The sequence below is a fragment of the Ictalurus furcatus genome, chromosome 21, assembly GCF_023375685.1.
Source record: "Ictalurus furcatus strain D&B chromosome 21, Billie_1.0, whole genome shotgun sequence".
Lineage (NCBI taxonomy): Eukaryota > Metazoa > Chordata > Actinopteri > Siluriformes > Ictaluridae > Ictalurus > Ictalurus furcatus.
In genome coordinates this window covers 9909904-9929014 of record NC_071275.1, presented here as the reverse complement: position 1 = coordinate 9929014, position 19111 = coordinate 9909904, and the positions used below count along the sequence as shown (strand labels likewise).

The window sequence follows — 19111 nt, the reverse complement described above, 5'->3', positions numbered from 1 at the left end:
TTATAAGGTAATAAGTAGCCGAATACTAATAGCTAGCCATAATGCAAACTGCCGTGATAAATACAGATTACAGTGTGTTCTCATTCTCAATAATGCCGCCATCATCACCATCTCATAGATTGTGAAGTAGCCAAGCCAAGTCTTTGTTGTAACTCAGCTGCAGTGCATTCTGGGAATTTGGCTTCAGCATTTGCTGCAATGTCTCGAATGACTTTTTTATGCGGGATTATGTCTTTGAACATTGTGAGAGAGAAAAGCAGCTTTTGTTTTTAGGAGATAACGATGAAACCAGGGCATTATCACTGACGTTTGAGATCATTATTTTTTTTTTTAACTGTGCTAACAATAACAATAACAATGATGTGTGACGCCAGAGCGATACAAGACCGTTAACCTCTCACAGGAATAACAAAAGTACATCATCAACAAATTAGCACCAGGACCAGAATCACTAAACACATCCCAAATATTTCAACATAAACATACTTAACATTTTTCAGGGTGGAGGTTTCCTCTAAGGTACTATATTCATGTTTCCAAGTGAAAAACACACTAAAGGGAAAATGAAGAACAATTTCAACAACGAGGCGGTGTTTATCACACTTTCCTTCCACAGGTGTGTGTTAATGAGCTCCACCGCCTCAGATCTTCCTCCTCGTGCTGCTCTTCATTACCGGCCGGACGGCAAAGTTATCCTAAGCACGTCGACCCTATCAATCCCTCCGCCATGCAAATGAATGCAATGGAAAATGAAGCGGCCGTCACACAGCTGTCATGTTTCACGAGGTATAAAATTGGCTCACGTTAGAGCAATCGTCTGCTGCGCCAACGCTCGGCGGGGTTTGATGAGAAACAGGTGCGAGGTTCGGACTCATTAAGGGTGCCATCTCCAGTAACAGATCGCGCGCTCGGCGGCACGCGCACAGTCCTTTATCACTGTGACAGGTCACCTTTCTCTCTCACCGCATGTGGCGAGAGAAGAGGAGAAAAAAGAAAACGAGAGGAGAGATGAGAGGAGATGAGAAAAGGAGGTGGTGATAGAGTAGAGGGAGGAGGTGATAGAGTAGAGGGAGGAGGTGAGAGAGAAGAGGGAGGAGGTGTGAGAGTAGAGGGAGTAGGTGAGAGAAGGAGGAGGAGATGAGAGAGTAGAGGGAGGAGGTGAGAGAGTAGAGGGAGGAGGTGAGAGAGAAGAGGGAGGAGGTGAGAGAGAAGAGGGAGGAGATGATAGAGTAGAGGGAGGAAGTGAGAGAGAAGAGGGAGGAGGTGAGAGAGTAGAGGGAGGAGATGATAGAGTAGAGGGAGGAGGTGAGAGAGAAGAGGGAGGAGGTGAGAGAGAAGAGGGAGGAGGTGAGAGTAGAGGGAGGAGGTGAGAGAGAAGAGGGAGGAAGTGAGAGAGAAGAGGGAGGAGGTGAGAGAAGAGGGAGGAGGTGAGAGAGAAGAGGGAGGAGGTGAGAGAAGAGGGAGGAGGTGAGAGAAGGAGGAGGAGATGAGAGTAGAGGGAGGAGCTGAGAGAGAAGAGGGAGGAGGTGAGAGTAGAGGGAGGAGGTGTGAGAGTAGAGGGAGGAGGTGAGAGAAGGAGGAGGAGATGAGAGAGTAGAGGGAGGAAGTGAGAGAGAAGAGGGAGGAGGTGAGAGAGTAGAGGGAGGAGGTGAGAGTAGAGGGAGGAGGTGAGAGAGTAGAGGGAGGAGGTGAGAGAGAAGAGGGAGGAGGTGAGAGTAGAGGGAGGAGGTGAGAGAGTAGAGGGAGGAGGTGAGAGAGAAGAGGGAGGAGGTGAGAGTAGAGGGAGGAGGTGAGAGAAGAGGGAGAAGGAGAAGGGCCCCAGATCCCACTGTACCACCTGTATTTTCATATCAATAAAAGTAAAGTGTAACAGAATTATAAATGCTTTAATTTTCACCACATGAGCCGCCACTTTGTTTGTGGAATAAATTTTGACGTGGCCTTTCCACAGCACAATTCCTTCTCACTGTCCTGATCTTTAAGCGCGAGCCACTGCAGAAAGAAACCCGACTGCTCTGTCTTACATCTGTTGCTCTTCTTAGCATTTATATTAGTTTACATTCTCCTTCTTTCCAGGGTATCATTACTTTATGAACATTAGTAGCAGATTTCTTTGGGAATCGATAAAGTTGAGCTCTTAATTTGGCAGTAGGATGGAATGAATACATTACCGCAGGTGAGGCTGTGAAGAAAAAAAAAGAAAAAAAAAGAAGTATTTATTGATAAACACCACAAACATAGAAAGCTATTTAAAATGGCTGCACTGTGCATCAGGAAAAGCATTAGGCAGGAACCCTCTTTTCATTTCTGTGCACTTGACTAACACGTGAGCGCGTACTCAGCCTTAAAACAGCTCCAAGCAGAAAACAAAAAGTACCAAATAATGTATTCTCCCTTCTTTATTGCAGCACTCGTGTCTCATTAATAACAGCGGCATTCATAACAGCAGCTCCAGCACAGGGCTGAGGGCTGAGGAACCCACAGTGTCGTCACATACACATAATCAGTGTATTTTTCCCCCGCTGTCGCACACGATAACTTCCTCCTTGCTGAAGATCTTTAAAAACTCACTTGCTTTGATCATTTGCTGAGATAAACATCTCACACTCTTTAAATCTGTTTAAACCGAGCAGCACACCGCAGCGGTGTTCAGACGGCTTCACTCGCAGCGGTCTTTTGCAGATTTCATTCTCTTTCACTAAATTCGCACGCTCAAAATTCAAAATACGTCTCGGCGTCGCACGACGTCTCTCTTTTAATTGGACACAGTCGGCTGCTAGCCTTCAGGCTGCTGAATAAAGCGTGTCGTCGATGTAATCTGATGTAGGAGCTGTGGGAACGAGGCTGTGTTCCCTTCCCCAGGTAACTTTCACTCAAAAATAATCAGTTTACAAACACTAGGATGTAGCGTCGTGTCATTTTGTCGTATAACGAGCACGTTGACATTTCAAGACACACGGCTAACATAATACGCGTTTATCCCAAACTTGGAGAATCGTCAAACGCACTGGTGGCACATACCACCATAGGTAACTGTCTATTTATTTATTTATTTGACATTTTGAGCAGGTCAGTAAAGCGTTACATGGCGTTCATTTGCTTATGTGAAAAAGTATGAGCAAGTATGGATGCTCTGTTAAATTTTTTAAATATACAAATAGAATATACAATAATATACTATAATATAACATAATATAATAATATACAAATATAATTTAATAAACTAATATTATATCCAAATATAATATAATATAATAATATAATATACTAATATTATAAAATAAAATAAAAAATTTGATTTCCTTCTGCACGCTCCCTGGTTCTCAAAGTGGAAATCATAACCCATCATTATAAATGTTTCGTACTTTACTATTAAGTTATTAGAATGTTTCACTAATCACTTGAATTAAAACCACAATAACTGGAAAATAACAAAATATGTCTACCTGGAAATAATTGTAATTGTAAATATCAGGAATGAAACACTGCAATAAACTCTCAATATTATTGCGCACATTCGAATAATGAACTTTAATTTCATATCAATATTCTTATTTTGTATTAATTAATTTTTTTTATTTATATTTAAGATAAACATATTTATGAAATACATTTAAGTTAATAAAATCTGGGTGGGAGTGGGGTTAATGATTATTTTTCTTTCTTTCTTTCTCTCTTTTTTTTGATTGGTGTAAATTGTTATTATTTTGTCTTCTGGGAAACATGTAAATATCTTATGTAGCTTATGAAGAGGAGTACTACATGAAAAAAATTATTTACACCAATCATCATGTGCAAAAGTTTACACCCCCCTGGCTCTTAATGTATCCAGTGTTGCCTTCTTGAGCATCAGTGAATGTTTGCACTTTTTGTAATAGTCGTGTACGAGTCCCTCAGTCGTCCTCAGTGTAAAAAGACAGATCTCGACATCATATAGTCTCTGTTGGAAAGGGCTCAAATATGCAGAAGATGCTGGAAAAGCAAAGAATGTGCAGGACCTGGAGGATTTATTCAGAAGAACAGCGGGCGGTTTAACTGCTCAGGACAAACCAGGGACTCATGAACAACTATCACAAAACATAAACACAGTCGTTGATCATCCAGGTAACAACACAGTATTAATAATTGAGCGTGTGTAAACTTTTGTGTAAATTCAGTTATTATTATGCTATTATATATAGTGCACTATATGTAAACATCTATTATCTGAAATAGTCTATTCAGGGCAGAACTAAATAAAAAACTGAACGCGATTTTTATCATCTCTGTTACTTTTAAAAAATTAACATGAACATTTAGCAGATTCTGCAAGGCGTATGTAAACCTATGACCCCGACCTTATACAGAGTATAAAAGCAGAGATTGTTCTAAGAATGCAGCTAGCATACAAGATATAATGCTAACACTTTCACGTCACTATCCTATAGCTGGCTCATTGTATTTAAGCATAATATAACATGAAGTGAATTGATAAAGGCATTTGGGCGACATAATGCCAGTAAAAATGCAATGAAAGCTGCAGATGTGTCTGTAGATGTGTGTTATATATAGATTTCCACAAGGTCAAACTCTACAAAACCTTGCTGTGTTTACAGTATAGGGCTTAGAGGTTGTGCATGCTTGTGCACGTTTAGTAAAGATTATTCAAAACAGTTCATTTCTTGAAACAAACCCTAACCGAGGCACTGTCACAGGAAAATAAGACAATAATTGATACAAGCTTCACTTCAAAGTGTGCTCCATTGTCAACACTTGTTTCAGTAGCCAACATCATCATTAACACTTTCTTAGTAAGCTGATGTAACCGAACCTTTAATGACACACCAAGCATTAGCATTAGCAACTCGCGTGTGTTTAGCAGAGACCGAGGCTCATTTGACTAAAACACTAAAACACTGGTTGTTTTTTCTTCTTTTTTTTTTTTTAAATGTGGATAAATCTGCAGACAAGCCTGAAAGCTGTATCTGCTTAAGTTTCTTTGGAAAATAAAATGTCATTTAACAGTGTTTACCCACTGAAAGTTTGCATCCCTGTCAACGTTCACGAGTTACTTTACTTCAACGAGGCTCATTAAAGTGTCTGATGACTAAAACAGGCGGCACGTGTTTACTCTAAGTCTTAGTTAAGACGTGGAGTTCAAACAGGCTCAGGCTGTCAATTTCGTTGCAAGCAGTTAAGAGTCAGCGGGAATCTAGAAAAAAAAACCCAGCCGTCACGATCTAAAACGGAAAATATTGACCTTTCGGAGAGCCGCAGAGCCGGACCAGGGGATAAAAACATATCAACGTGTTTACGCAGAGCATTGCGAGAGTCAAAACGCTCGTTTGTTTCATTTAGAAATAGACGGTACATGGACACAAAGAGTAAAAACAAAAAACAAAAACAACAAAAAAAAACCCCAAGAGAGATTCTGAATAATCCAGAAACAACAAGTGGAGGCAAGAATAAAAGTCCAGATATACAGTATATTAGGAATAAAATAATGTGATGAAGTGGCAATACTGTTACCACCCTGATGTTGATTATTTTCCGATAAAAGCACGCCTTGAAGTGTTTTATTCCTCTTATACCAAGAACATTTTGTACTTTTTATGCATTCAGTGTTACATTTAATGTTGTAGAACACCCTCGAGGTAAGTTGTAACAACTACAAACACTTTCCCTCCTCAACACCCTGACAACAACAACAAAAACACACTTTCGTAAACATTTCTCTTCCAAAGACTTTCCTGTGGTGGAGAAAATTCCTGACACTGGAGATTCCTTCTATAAATGTTCACATACATTTTTCTTTCTTAAAAAGCAGCAATATATTTACATTCAGCCTTCGGTCATACGGAGCATATTGTGGAGCGCACAATTCCACAATGTAAATCGTTACTATAGAAAAGATAACGCAGCGTATAAGAAGGAGCACAGATTATTAATGTAATCCTGTGATTCAAAGCTGCAGTACTATCAGAGTTATCCTGCTGCTCAGTACAATAAATCAACACCATCTGACCAATCAGAATCCAGCAGTGCTGTGGTGTCAATGGGAGAACATCTGTAAAACTCGAACTGGTTGATCAGATCATCATTTTAAAGTGAGGGTGTGCAAACTTTTGCACTCAATTATACACTTCTGTGTAGGAATGAATCGTATGCGTAGACATGCTTCATTTGTCTTGGCAAACATAAAGATGAAGGATTTACTCTGGAGAGTCACCTGCTAGCTAATTGCTCGTACCATATGTAGCGGCGTATTAACATCAGTCAGCATGGGATAGATTTCAGTGTGTGTGTGTGTGTGTGTGTGGGACTTCTTTAAAGTCGTTGTTAAATGTAGCTATCCACATTATCTCTCAGGAGGTATTTGGAGATGGATGTGTATCGCTATGACTCCTAATTAGCCTATGCATTCATCTGAGGAAAGCGCTCCTGAAGTTAAGTTATGGATTAAAAGGAATTTTCAGTGGGGAAAAACCATTTAACAGCTGGACCAGTCCAGGGTCATTTTTAAAAGCGTGGGTACTTTGTCCATAGAGTCTTGTAATAAATTTTTAAGACGTTATTTAATGGTGATTACAGTTCGCTTTGAAGACCCTTAGGACGAGATCAAGAAGTTTAACTATCCTGAATGTTAGTGTGTTCGGTTTCACGAATGTTCCTTCATTATCAGAAGTTGCAAAAAAGTTCAGTAATCAAAGTGTAATATTGCAAAATAGTCAAATGGATATGTATGTTTTTTTTTTCTTTTTTCCACCTGAAAACTTTCAAACAAATTGTGAAAGTCACGCTGTGTCCACAGTAGTCTTTGTCGCTTCGTTTTGGCCTTCCGTTCACACCGAGACGGCGTTTTTGTCCAGCGAAAGGACATGCATGGTAGGCTGATTGGGAAAGTGTCCGTAGTGTATGAATGGGTGTGTGAATGTGTGTGTGATTGTGCCCTGCGATGGACTGGCACCCCGTCGAGGGTGTACCCCGCATTGTGTCCCATGCTCCCTGGGATACGCTCCAGGTTCCCCGCAACCCTGTAGGATAAGCGGTATAGAAAACAGATGGATGGATGGAAGGAAAAATATGGAGGCGCGTTGTGTTCTCCATGCACATTTGTGATGATGTAAGATGAATGCAAGTACGCTGTGGGGGAGATGGGGGGGGTCACTGCAAGGGGCGGGGGGGGGGGGTCGATTGGGGGCGGCGGGTGAGTGCACTGGGAACACCTGCACTCAGATTCGGACTGCAGCAAAAAGTGCTTTCACCATACGAGCCTTTGAATCCTTTCAGTTATAATATTCACTGCCTTTTTAAATATTAGGTCTGGAGACTGAGAGGTTTATGGCAAAACCTAATATTTTTCAAGATACACTTTCCTTCCACCTCAGAAACCATGGGGGAGGTAAACGCAACTCTAATTAGTGTGTTTAGATTGAGATCTTTGTAAAAAAAAATAAATAAATAAATAAAAAAATACAAAACAACAGAATGCTCAAAGGTTTACATATTCATGAATATGGAGTTAAAAAGCTGCAGAAGCAGCCAGCAGTGTATCATTACATGGGATTCAGCTCAGTTTCAGATGACACATGAAGAAAAAAGTTCAACTCATTTCATTAGTAAGAACAAACAAACTCAGTACAAAAAAAGTTTGATCATCTGTGCAGCTTTGAACTCACCAGTAGAAGAGCCGAGAGAAGATCGATGCCCTCGGTGTCCAGTCTGCAGACACACACATGGAGTAAAAAGGAAGATTTCTTCAGCTTTTGCAAACTGACTAACATCATCATGCCCTCGTCTGATTATTCAAAGCTTTGTTTAGAAGGTCAACGAGATGAAGATGAATTTCAGATAATCTATTTGCTAACAAACATAAATATAGATGATGCACACAATGTATTTGCACTACTGTCATATACCATGTCATATAAGAAGATGCATAAGCAAATATTAATTGGAAGGGTGGCAATAATTTAGAACCCCCAATTCCCCCCCCCCAACCCCCCCCCCCCCAAAAAAAAGCACTACGTATGAAAACTTGTTTATGATTTCAAATAAAAACCATATACTTGGGAAATCACAACAGCCGGGAGTCAAGGAAGCAAACTTGGCCGTGATGTCAATGTGGGAGGGGTATACTCTCTCTCTCTCGTCAATCATAGCAACACTAGCCAGTCGTGGGTGTCCGTAATCTCATGTATGATGTATGCAGAAGAGAGTGGCTAGCGTGTTTTCCTCCATGTGTTTCCTCCGTGCTGCATCACAGGGCAGCATTTCAGAAACGTGTAGAGGAAACACTTGTTATGGGGAGAGCTGGCTGGTGGGTGGGAATTCGACCAAATTGAGGAGAAAACAAAGAAAAAAACCCCAAAAACACATTTTTCACATATTTTTCATTTCTACACATTTTTCACTACTTGTGATAAACAAAATATTGTGTTCACATAATCACAAGGTATGCAGTGTACCTATATGTTTAAGCACAAAATACTCATTCTACCTTATGTGCTGTTAATACTTTATATAGTAAATAAATTCTGCACATTTTCTCCAAGGGTGCCAATAATTCTGGAGTTGACTGTAGGATTCATGTGCATTGTGACCTGCCGACTAATTGGTGTTGTGTTACCTGGGAACATGGTTTATTAGAGCCTGGGCTCTGTACAGGGGGAAAAGGTACGACTTGAACTCCTCATTCGCAGTAATCCCAGGCCAGGTCTCTTCAGTCGGGGTTCCTTGTTAAAAAAAAGTTTTTATTTTTTAAATGGTAAAGAAGTGGAATAAATTCAGATATAAATAATGATCAGAACACAAGGTTACTGCAAAGATTTCAAAACAAATAAGGTCTTATGAGGGAACTCGGATGATGCTCTTCAGGGCTTTGGAGCTTTTTGTAAGTTAAACATATGACACGTCTCAGATGTTTAGAAAATAATTTACTTTTTTTTTTTTTGCAGAATGTTGTAGCTGTCAAAAGCTAAACGTACCCATGAGACGGAAAACCAGGTGCAGCTCCTCTTTGACGGTCGAGCCTGGGAACATGGGCCGTCCCGTTGCCAATTCGTACAAAATACACCCTACGCCCCTGAATGCGACACAAACAACACAGGCACTCTGCTTAATTACATTATATTCTGTGCAAAAGAAAAAAAAAACACATTCATTTCAAAATAAATGAATAAATCTTTGACATTTAAGCACAGCAGGGATAATTCGCATGAAAGAATGGATTCGAACAGATTTTCTGGCTCGGTTTTTCCGGCTAGGGCGAATTCGAGGACGACTCCCGTGGCCCGTGTTTTGATTTCTTGTCATTTGGATGGCGGCCATGGGATGTCTGTGAGCTGGAGATATCGGGAGGAGACATACGGCTGCCGTCACGCATGGATTGATTAGGCTACTGGGCTAATCCCCTGGATTACTGCCACACAGGAGTTTTTATTGAACAGTACAGCCCAAGTTTAAAAAAAAACAAAAAAACAAAAACCATTTCTGACACTGAATCAAAAACTCGAGTGCTCTGAGGCATAAAAGTCCGTTTCCTGTGTGTGAGAGAAAAAAAACAACAGTGAAAGGAATGCAATACGAATGGATCTTTGAGATACAACGTCTCAAAGTTGGTCGAGAGTAGAAGCTTTCTCGAACTTGTAATCCAAAGGTAACATGAGAGCGCACTTCCTCGTTCATTCTCACTGAAGAAGAGTGTTGGGCTCGTAGAGGAATTTCTTGTCGACTTGTAAGACACCCGATCCACTTCATCGAGAACCCTGTTCAGACTGGATTAGCGTAACATGGGGATTTTAGTCCAGAGGACTAAATTTGTACCATCAAAATGAAGGATTTGTCCTTTTTCTAGTGGCGAGACACTTCAAGAACGATGAACATAGTTTTACTGTCATCACTTTTTGCCTTGCTAGTTGTTGTTTTGCAAGCAGTGAAGTAAAGAGAAAGAGCTTATCTCTCTGAACTTTGGAGCCCCATGGAATGAACGTCAAGATAATAATACATCCACCAACCATTTTGAATATCCGCTGGTTTCACCTCCTACAGCCTCAGAAGCATGTAGCTTGTTCAATACATGCATATCGGTTGCATTTTTTTTAATAATAATGGAATATGTATTTTGTCACAAATCTGAATCTGTGATTTTGATGTTGGAGAACAAATTAATTGCAAAATTCATTGAAAAATACCAACAGAAAAAAGAGCTATAGAGGTTAAGCTAGCACATACCAGTGAAGCCGTTTATTTAAATTATATAAAGCTGTAGCAATAGTGGAAATGATAAAAAAAATTATTCGGAATATCAACGTTTGCCTCAGCTGTGTTGATAAATTCCTAAGAAAAGACTCTGTATGCTGTAATTGTAGGGAAAATACTGTTATTAGAAAATGAGCTAAGAAAGCGCTAAGAAAAGATTCTGTGGAGTTAAAATTTCTCTGTACGTAGTGAAAATACTTTTGTGAGGTATAAACGCCAAGCGCTAGCTACGGCTAACTGTGCAAGCATTAAAAGCAGTACTTTTTTTTTCTCTCTTCCAAACAATACAACGTAGTAGTGAAAATAAAATGAGATAAAACGGTCCGGAATATCAACATTTGCCTCAGATTTGATGATGTATTCCCAAAGAAAAGACTCCATACAGCTAAAATTACACTGTACTTATGTTTAGCGTTAGCATAAATTTGAAGTTTTACAGGGTTAGGCATATTGGGAAACATCAATGTCTTGTCATAACTGGTGAACTCAAAGCTCTCAATAATGGCAGGAATCCATACAGAGACCTCTTGAGGGTTGTTATTTTCAACGTTCATACAGTGGACCCATAATGCATCGCTAACCTGTCTGCTTTAACACCACGAAATGGCTGTGACAGCTATTTAACACTTAAATAAGTGTTAGGAAATTAAGTCTAAATATAGCTACATTAGTATCAGCTAATTAGCCGACTGTTTATGATATCTCTTCATTTATGTAGCTAAAAATAAGCTTTTTCCCCCTCAATCAATGTAGAAGGAATTATAGAGGACGAAAGTCTTGCTGTCCCCTGTGACTAACACTGTTAGCACATAGGAGCTAGCATGTGGATCAGCAAGTCCTTACCACATGTCTATGGGAGTCGAGTACTCTGTGGAACCCAGTAGAACATCTGGAGGCCGGTACCACAAAGTCACCACTTCATTGGAGTAGGTTTTCGTTGGCACGGATTTTGCTCTTGCCAGACCTAACAAGCCGGAGAGAGAGAGAGAGAGAGAGAGAGAGAGAGAGAGAGAGAGAGAGAAACAATAAACATTACTCATCTGAGGAAGAAACGTTGCCTGGTAACCCGGTAATTGGCGCAGCGCCATGTTGAGATTTATATCATTTGAAGTTACTAAGTCGTGCTGTTGCTGAGGGGAATAGAATAAGGGATCTGGGTTATGGAGTCTGAGATCAGATGAAAGAAAGCCTTGCTGGTGTAACCTTCTGAAAGAGTCTCACCAAAGTCAGCTAGCTTCAGTTCTCCCTTCTCGTTGATGAGCAGATTCTGTGGCTTGAGGTCCCTGTGTAGAATCTTTCTCTTATGACAATAAGATAAACCACGCAGAAGCTGGAACATAAATATCTAGAAGGAGAGAACGCGAGATCATTATTTATTATTACAAAATTGGAAATTGGATGGGTTTTTGTATCGGCTCGGAAAATGGCGGAGATCAATGAGGCACCTTCACGTTGTGCATGCTCATGAGGTTTCCACAGTTGTCTAGGTACTGCTTCAAATCGCTGTCCTGCAAAACCAGAACACCTTTAGCAAAAACACATTAACACACATTCACATTTTTCACTGGGATCATTCGTGGTATCTCTTAACCACCAAGCTCCTACATACGTCAGCCATCTGACTAGTTAGGTTTATGATATAAGAGGCTTTTGGCCACAGCTGGACCATACTGATGGAGGTCAGCAGAGGTAAATATGATCCATTCAGCAGAGGGTAGGAAGTCTTACCAAATATTCGAAGACCAGAGTGAGGCAGCGGTCGGTGTGGATGATGTCATGCAGAGTCACGATGTTGGCGTGTTTCAGATTTTTCAGCAGTGAAACTACAGCGAGACAAACACAAGACGAATGTAAATTTGCCACAGAAAACAATCACACTCTTAAACTGTTTTGTAAATAAAGGCTTCTCAAGGGCTTGTGGGAGGTTATCAGGTCTAGCTTTCTGCAGTGGTACTTTTAAAAAAATGGGAAACATTGTGTTGGGTTATAACAATACTACATAGAACCTTACAAGGACAAAAAAAAACCCCAAACTTTTAAGCCCGAGTTGCCCTGTCACAATTTTTATACGATTTTGCCACAATTGTGATACGATGTTTCTACAATTTCGATAAGATTTTGCCACAATTTCGATAAGACTTTGCCACAATTTCGATAAGACTTTGCCACAATTTCGATAAGACTTTGCCACAATTTCGATAAGATTTTACTTCAATTTCGATAAGATTTTGCCACAACTTTGATACAATTTTGCCACAATTTTTATACGATTTTGCCACAATTTTATACGATTTTGCCACAATTTTGATACAATCTTGCTATAATTTTGATACAATATTTTCATAATTTTAAAACAATTTTGCTACAATTTTTATTAAATTTTGCCATAATTTTAACAAGATTTTGGCAGGTCTTTGCCACAAGTTTACCCTGATTCTGACATGATTTTTCACATTTTGTCATAATTTTTTTTTACAAGATTTTACCACGATTTTGAGATGCCATTGATAAAATCTTGCCATGTTTTTGCCACAATATTGGCATGATTTTGACACGATTTGCCAGCAAACTTTGACGGGTAAACAATGCTTGATAGATGTTATCCACCAAACTACTGGAGGTCAGCTTTCTGACAACAAAAAATTTAATTGGACGTCATATCATGTGAGATAGTTAAAATCTTACACTGTAAATGAACATCTATCTGTGACTTTGCGTATCCTCAGCGTAACCATAGTAACCGTATGAATGAGTAACCAGCTTGTTTCAGGAGTTTGACAGAAAAGCAATTACAAATCATGGACGCTTATAGTAGGGGAAGCACCCTTTTCCGTGACCCTTTTCTTTGGCGTCTCCGTTCTATTAGTAGTTTTGATGCATAAAGCTGAGAAAACTGAGCGCTAGCTGCTTGTCAACAGCCTCACGTTTACATCGAGGTGGTTAGTGGCATCATTTAGCTTTTGATTGTCATGCGATGCTAGCACCTGCCACATGAGGCATTGTTACAGTGTGAGCATGTTTGTGATGTCAAGGCGTACGACTTGAGTGGCAGTCAAAGAAAAAGATTTCTTTGCTGTACAGCTTTAGGCTGCTAGATGGGAGGTTTTTTTTTTTTTTACCACATAATAATTCTGCAGTTAATGGAAATTTGACAATCTAACACCGGCTGCATTTAAATTTTTTTTAACATGCCCTCGTTAACTTCTCAAAGTCATTTAGGATTCAGACTAATCTAGCACTCATGAGAATGAAGCTAGTCTCTATTACCATCAGCACTTCATTTGTGCTGGATTCTGCCGGAGCAGGATCGAGTACCTCTTAGATTTGGAGTTATTTACGTGGAACTGATATGTCTGAAGCTTTTTGTTATGATCATTGTTCATGCGTCATCTCCCTTCCAAAAATACAGCCGACCCATTTCAAGGACACCCAACTGCTAACTAGGAATTATAGCGCACTAGTGTTAACAGCCAACAAAGAATTTTGGAAAAAGGCAGCAGATTTGTTGACTGAATGTTACCGTGTGTGTCTATATGCTCCAGGACCTTTTCCCTTCCTCTCCACCTGCTGGATCTCCTCTCTGTTCTGGTATCCCATGTTTTACAAATGAAGCACTGATTAGCATACAGAGATCATTCCTGGCTCCTCTTAACCAAACCCTGTTACGATCTTAAAGGACATTGTGGTCTCTCAGGTGAAATTTGTTAGATGGACCCTTGAAGCCTTGAAGGATCAAGCTGACTTGACTGTAGACATCAGGAACTCTTGGTTGTTTGAACCTGTGTGTATGTGTTGTCTTGTTCATTAGGGGCTCTCAGACATGTACGCGTGCCAGAACTCTGCTACACTTCATTATTCCAGCACTTCGCCTTCACTACATAGGCTTCCTCTCCTAGACCAAAACCCAGTAAGCCCACTGGGTGGCAGCCTTGCTTCATGGTGACACTCCCTCTTTACCCATTCCCGTCACATCCGCATACTCTCATTTAGGAGAGAGATTTAAGCCCGGGGGAGAGGAAGCCTGCAGCTCACTAGTCTAGGATTTGCACTCCCGACCACAAATCTGGAGTTTTAACAGCCTGGGAGCTTAAAAATGGCCCGTTATTGTGAAGTTGTTCTGGAGAAGGACACTACCTTCCCTGATAGCGGTGCAAGGGGCTCCTTCTTCATGCTCAAGCCGTATCTCTTTCAGGGCCACCAGGTTTTCTGTCAGCTTGCTGCGCCCCTTGAATACCGTAGCATAAGTGCCCTGGTGTAGAAAAAAAAGATAAGGTGATGCCGGGATTCAGAACAGTGAAGGAACAATGAGTTCAATGTGTTACATTTAATACAGAAGAAAAAAAAACAACCAAGACACATCCAGCTGCCTCACTTGTGAGCATGCATAGATATCCTACTGCTGGTGATATAAGATAACATAGAAATTCAAATGAAATCTGTCCTTGTGCTTTTCTGGAGAAGACAAAAGATGCCAAGTTAATTCTCGTCATTAAGAACATGTTTCATAAAAGCTCATTCACAGGAACTTGTACAATGGATGTCCTATATGATCTTACACCTAATAATAAACATATATAAACATGTTCTTATCTAACAAAGAAATGAAAGGCATAATAATTGCTTTTATATTGACGCTTTCTATGAGGAGATATTTATTTAACATTTTTGGAAGGAGTCTCCAGTGTCAGTCGATAAGCCTTCAGGACTTTCTGGTTTTTCAGTAACATAACAAGCTGTGGGGTTTTTTGGGGGGGGTTTTTTGAGGAAGAAAAACGTGAGGCTGGTGGTGAGGGAACAATTTTTTTAACAATATATGTGTAAATGGATAAAAAGTACTGCGTTCATTCATGACTTAAAAATTGCAATCACTTGCAAACTTCTGTTGTATAAAAGGAATAAAACACTTCAGGACATTCTGTTACAGTGAAGTAATCAGCTTCGGGGTGGAAGTAGGGACTTGTTGTGGATTAAATTCCCATAACAGAGTGCCCCCAGGTATTTCACTCCTTACATTTTTTATTTATTTAGCTTGTAACTCTCGCTATACGCCTACTTCGCCAAAAGCAAAAAGCTTTCATTAAATGATAAATGTATAATACATTAAAGTCTTGCTCATATTTAGTATTCACTTTGCCACACTTCTGCTAGCTTGTTATCATCTCTCTGATTTTTCCACACAGCCTTTTTTTTTTTTTCCAGGGTATCCCTCAGGGCTGTATGCTGGACACATTGTTTTTGTTTTGTTTTATTCCAACAGTGTGTATGGTTTTTTGGTTTTTTTTTTGTTTTTTTACAGTTAATGGAAAATGGACATATTTTGTTTAGCATGGCATTGAGAAACATCAGATCGTTGAGCTTTCTCGGTACCTGTATGCGTTCAGGCCAGAATCAGGACACAACAACAATACTGCTTACTGTTTACAGTAATCACTCATGTCTGCACAGACATTAAAGTCAATATAATAACTGTGATGTAATAAATGAGCTGTAATGGTGTGCTGTAATGAGAAAACAAGAGATATCTGAGAGATCTGACTCACCTCTCCCAGTTTGCCCAGTTTCACGTATGTCTCCAGTTTCCCGAAACCGATGTCAGACTGAAGATGAAAGACATGACTTGCTGTAACATTAATAGTGTTTAATTTCTCAGCTCATTGTGTTTTATGGACTTGATGAACAATTCTTTATCTGGAATAATCTCAAAAGCATAAAATAGAAACCGAACATGTGACTAAAATCAGTGCTCGTCTGTTATGAATCATTAATTTTAAACATCTTTTTTTTTTCTTTCTCTGTAACAATCGTCCTTATCCACCATATTTTAAACAAAGTGACCGGTTTGTTTTTGATATTTTATTTCATTCATTCATTTTATACCACGTCGCTGTCGAGTTCTTGATTCCGATTGGTCAGAAGGTGTTAATTCATTTTCTAGAACAGCAGCTACAAAGGATTATATTATATTAATGTTTCTATAGCAACAGCTCGTTCACAGGAACCGGTACTTGTACAGACGCTCCACATAAATGGACTAAAAACACGTATAGTTGTTGATATGTTGACGTTTTCTGTAAGAAGATGTTTATTTAACAGTTATGGAAGGAGTCTCCAGTGTCAGCGATTTGTAACAGTCAGTAGGTTTTCCTACATGTTCAGGAGAGAGTTTAAACTTCGAGGTTTCACGATTATTTATTTATTTGTTTGTTTGTTTATTTATTCATTTAATTGGATTGTTAACTTCAAGAAATAGAAAAAAAAACAAGAGGCTGATGAAGGAACAACTGTTTATAGGCGTCATAATGTAATGATAACAGGGACTAACTCATCCCATGGACGTTCCACGACGTTAAATGTTACTATAAATGGATAAAAATGACACCATATCATTCTTTGAAATAAAAAAAATTAAGTTAATGTCTCGAGAGTAAGTTTGGTACGAAAAATATGTCATACGCCCTTCTGCATTTAAAGATAAGGTGGACAAGATCACATTCCAGAGACTATAAAGGAGTGTGTGTGTGTGTGTGTGTGTGTGTGTGTGTGTCTGACCAGTGAGGCTCGTCTGGACATGCGGCTGTGTGGTTTGCACGATTCTGAGCTCTCCATCTGCAACTTCTTTAAAAACTCCGGAGGCAAACGAATGTCCATGGGCAGAGACATCCTCTTACTCACGTCCTACGCACACACACACACACACACACACACCTTGCATTGATATAATTAATAATGCCGCAATTATACGCAACACCTACATCTCACTCTTACCTTTAAATGTTTAGATATTCCTTTATCATTTGGTCCCCACTAGGATATAAAAACACGTCCATGCATGCAGACGATCAGGACAATTTTCCCAAAATCACTTTTCACTGTGTGCTAACGATGTATTTTTTTGTTTTGTTTTGTTCTGTGATGCTTCTTTAGAAACTCATCCCGGCTTAGCACGTCAGGACATCAAGCTGCGCCTGACATGACTGCCATCTCATAACTGTGGAAGACGAAATCAAAGAACAAAAAGTCTGAGGGAAAACAGGTATTGCGTGGTGAGATTCTGTCTCACTTAAATTCTGTCCTTCAGGGGTGAACTTCAAAGTGCGAAAAAAAGAAGCAGCTGTCATTTTTTATTTTATTTTATTTTTTAAGAAAGTACTTGACGATTCTTGAATTTCGGCTAACCTTTACTTCTTCTGCGCCTGATGAAGGCTTGAATTCTGAGGAATCTCTGTCCCACTGCTTCTTAAAGAGGTTTTGTACAGTTGCGCAATAAACCTATCTAGCAATTTAAAGTAAAGAGGCTTTTTTTTCCCCGCACCCGCGTTCCCTTGAGCCTGGCTGGCGAGACTGAAATAAGGGTGCACGTGGCTGATAAAAGCTTCTAGAGGCCAGAAAGGAACCCAATGGATTTGAAAATGGAGAGGGCATTCAGTGCAATTTTCCTCCTCGAGATACATTGCTGCTGAACATGAGGTTTGACAGCAGGGCTTGGGAGAACTCTGAACGCACTGCGATATGACGCCCGACCTAAAAATAACCCGTCGGCTGCGTTTAGCCAAGGCCTCCATCTTTTAGCCGGGTCTCTGGCAGGAGTGACACGGAGGAGAGGGCTGGAATAGGAGGCTGGTATTTGTCCTTCACACACAATCAGGGCTTGGGGGACAGGCGAGTAATGGTGGGTTGGGAGAGAGAGGGAAATGATGAGGTGGCGGTGATGATGATGGCGGCCGCCGCCGCTGTTCTGGGGGACTTTGATTAATCTGTTATTTCCCCCTCAGGGGTCCATTTTCTGGGAGTTTCTTTGGGTTTTGTTTTCTACAAGATGAAAGTCACCCTGAGAAAGACGCTGGCATTTACGATACTCTGTCCTTCGGGTGCACTGTCATGTCTACAAGAATTCAAGCAATAACTCACGACTGGACTTCTACACATTACTTGCATACTTCCTGAGCAGTGTTACTATTCGACTCAGTGAAATAGCTTGTTCCTGTGCTGGATCCATGATGTAACCGCTTCGTACATCGTCAGTATTCCCTTATTCTGCATTACGCCGTTAAAGATTCCATTGATAGCAAGAAAAAACGTTTCTAATTTACTCAGAACACGTAGACACAAGATAGGAAACCTGATGTCCTGAGAATACTATATTACTGTATAACTCTGATATTACTACACCACTCTGATATCATTCTGATATTACTATACCACTCTGTTGTTACTATATTACTCTGAAATTCTGACAGTTTTCCCATCTCTGGGTAATAAGAACTATCCAAAAGGATTTCTCAAAGCAAGTATACTTAATGAATAGCTTCTCAAAAAAGAGGTTCAACTCAGAACCCTCTCTGATAGGGAACCTTTAAGGGTTTCCTCCGAAGGAACAACTGAAGGGTTCTGAATTTTCTACGAGTGTAGAACCCACTAACCAGTGGATGAGCTAATCTCATGCTACACCTGTACAGGCTTAGAAAAAAGCATTCCTCAGTGATCCTTTGGATGGTTACCTTGCTTTCTAAATGTGTTCTACTTGGAACCTTTTCTGAAAGAGAAACCTTCTGTTGTGGTGAAATGTCTCAGATATGCTCAGGGGGTTTAGGCAGAGATTAACAGGTTCTCCTGACCACCTTCTAGGCTGAACATCTCACTTGTTCTTTGCTTTCTATGAAAGGTGATTAATGGGTTCTCCTCTGAGGGCCTACCTTCTTGGTCAAACACTTTACTAGTATCTGGCTTGTAGCTGTTAGGAAGGATTGAGCCTTTATTCTGTATGTCACCCGTATCAGCCAAGAGATTACTAATGTTTTCAACATGATCTCCTCTTAAATTTGAGGAGCTTCCCTCGGTGGGTGTATCTTCTTGAGTAAATGGCTTGTTGGCG

The 19111-nt window shown here is 40.1% G+C and overlaps 1 protein-coding gene across 3 annotated transcripts in view; it reads right to left on the bottom strand.

The window, feature by feature from the left end:
* The window catches only part of cdk18 (cyclin dependent kinase 18), a 61847-nt gene that overhangs the window by 2286 nt on the left and 40450 nt on the right, over positions 1 to 19111 (bottom strand). For 2 of the 3 annotated variants that reach the window (XM_053652411.1, XM_053652412.1), the window contains 10 exons: positions 16789 to 16914; positions 15780 to 15836; positions 14374 to 14488; positions 11968 to 12062; positions 11685 to 11747; positions 11461 to 11584; positions 11083 to 11203; positions 8967 to 9064; positions 8609 to 8714; positions 7659 to 7701 (listed from right to left, as the gene is read on the bottom strand). In XM_053652411.1, coding sequence (XP_053508386.1) covers positions 7659 to 7701; positions 8609 to 8714; positions 8967 to 9064; positions 11083 to 11203; positions 11461 to 11584; positions 11685 to 11747; positions 11968 to 12062; positions 14374 to 14488; positions 15780 to 15836; positions 16789 to 16914 — 948 coding nt within the window. Of the gene's footprint in view, positions 1 to 7658; positions 7702 to 8608; positions 8715 to 8966; positions 9065 to 11082; positions 11204 to 11460; positions 11585 to 11684; positions 11748 to 11967; positions 12063 to 14373; positions 14489 to 15779; positions 15837 to 16788; positions 16915 to 17004; positions 17306 to 19111 lie in introns of those variants that run through there. The other variant, XM_053652413.1, reaches the window with a different exon arrangement.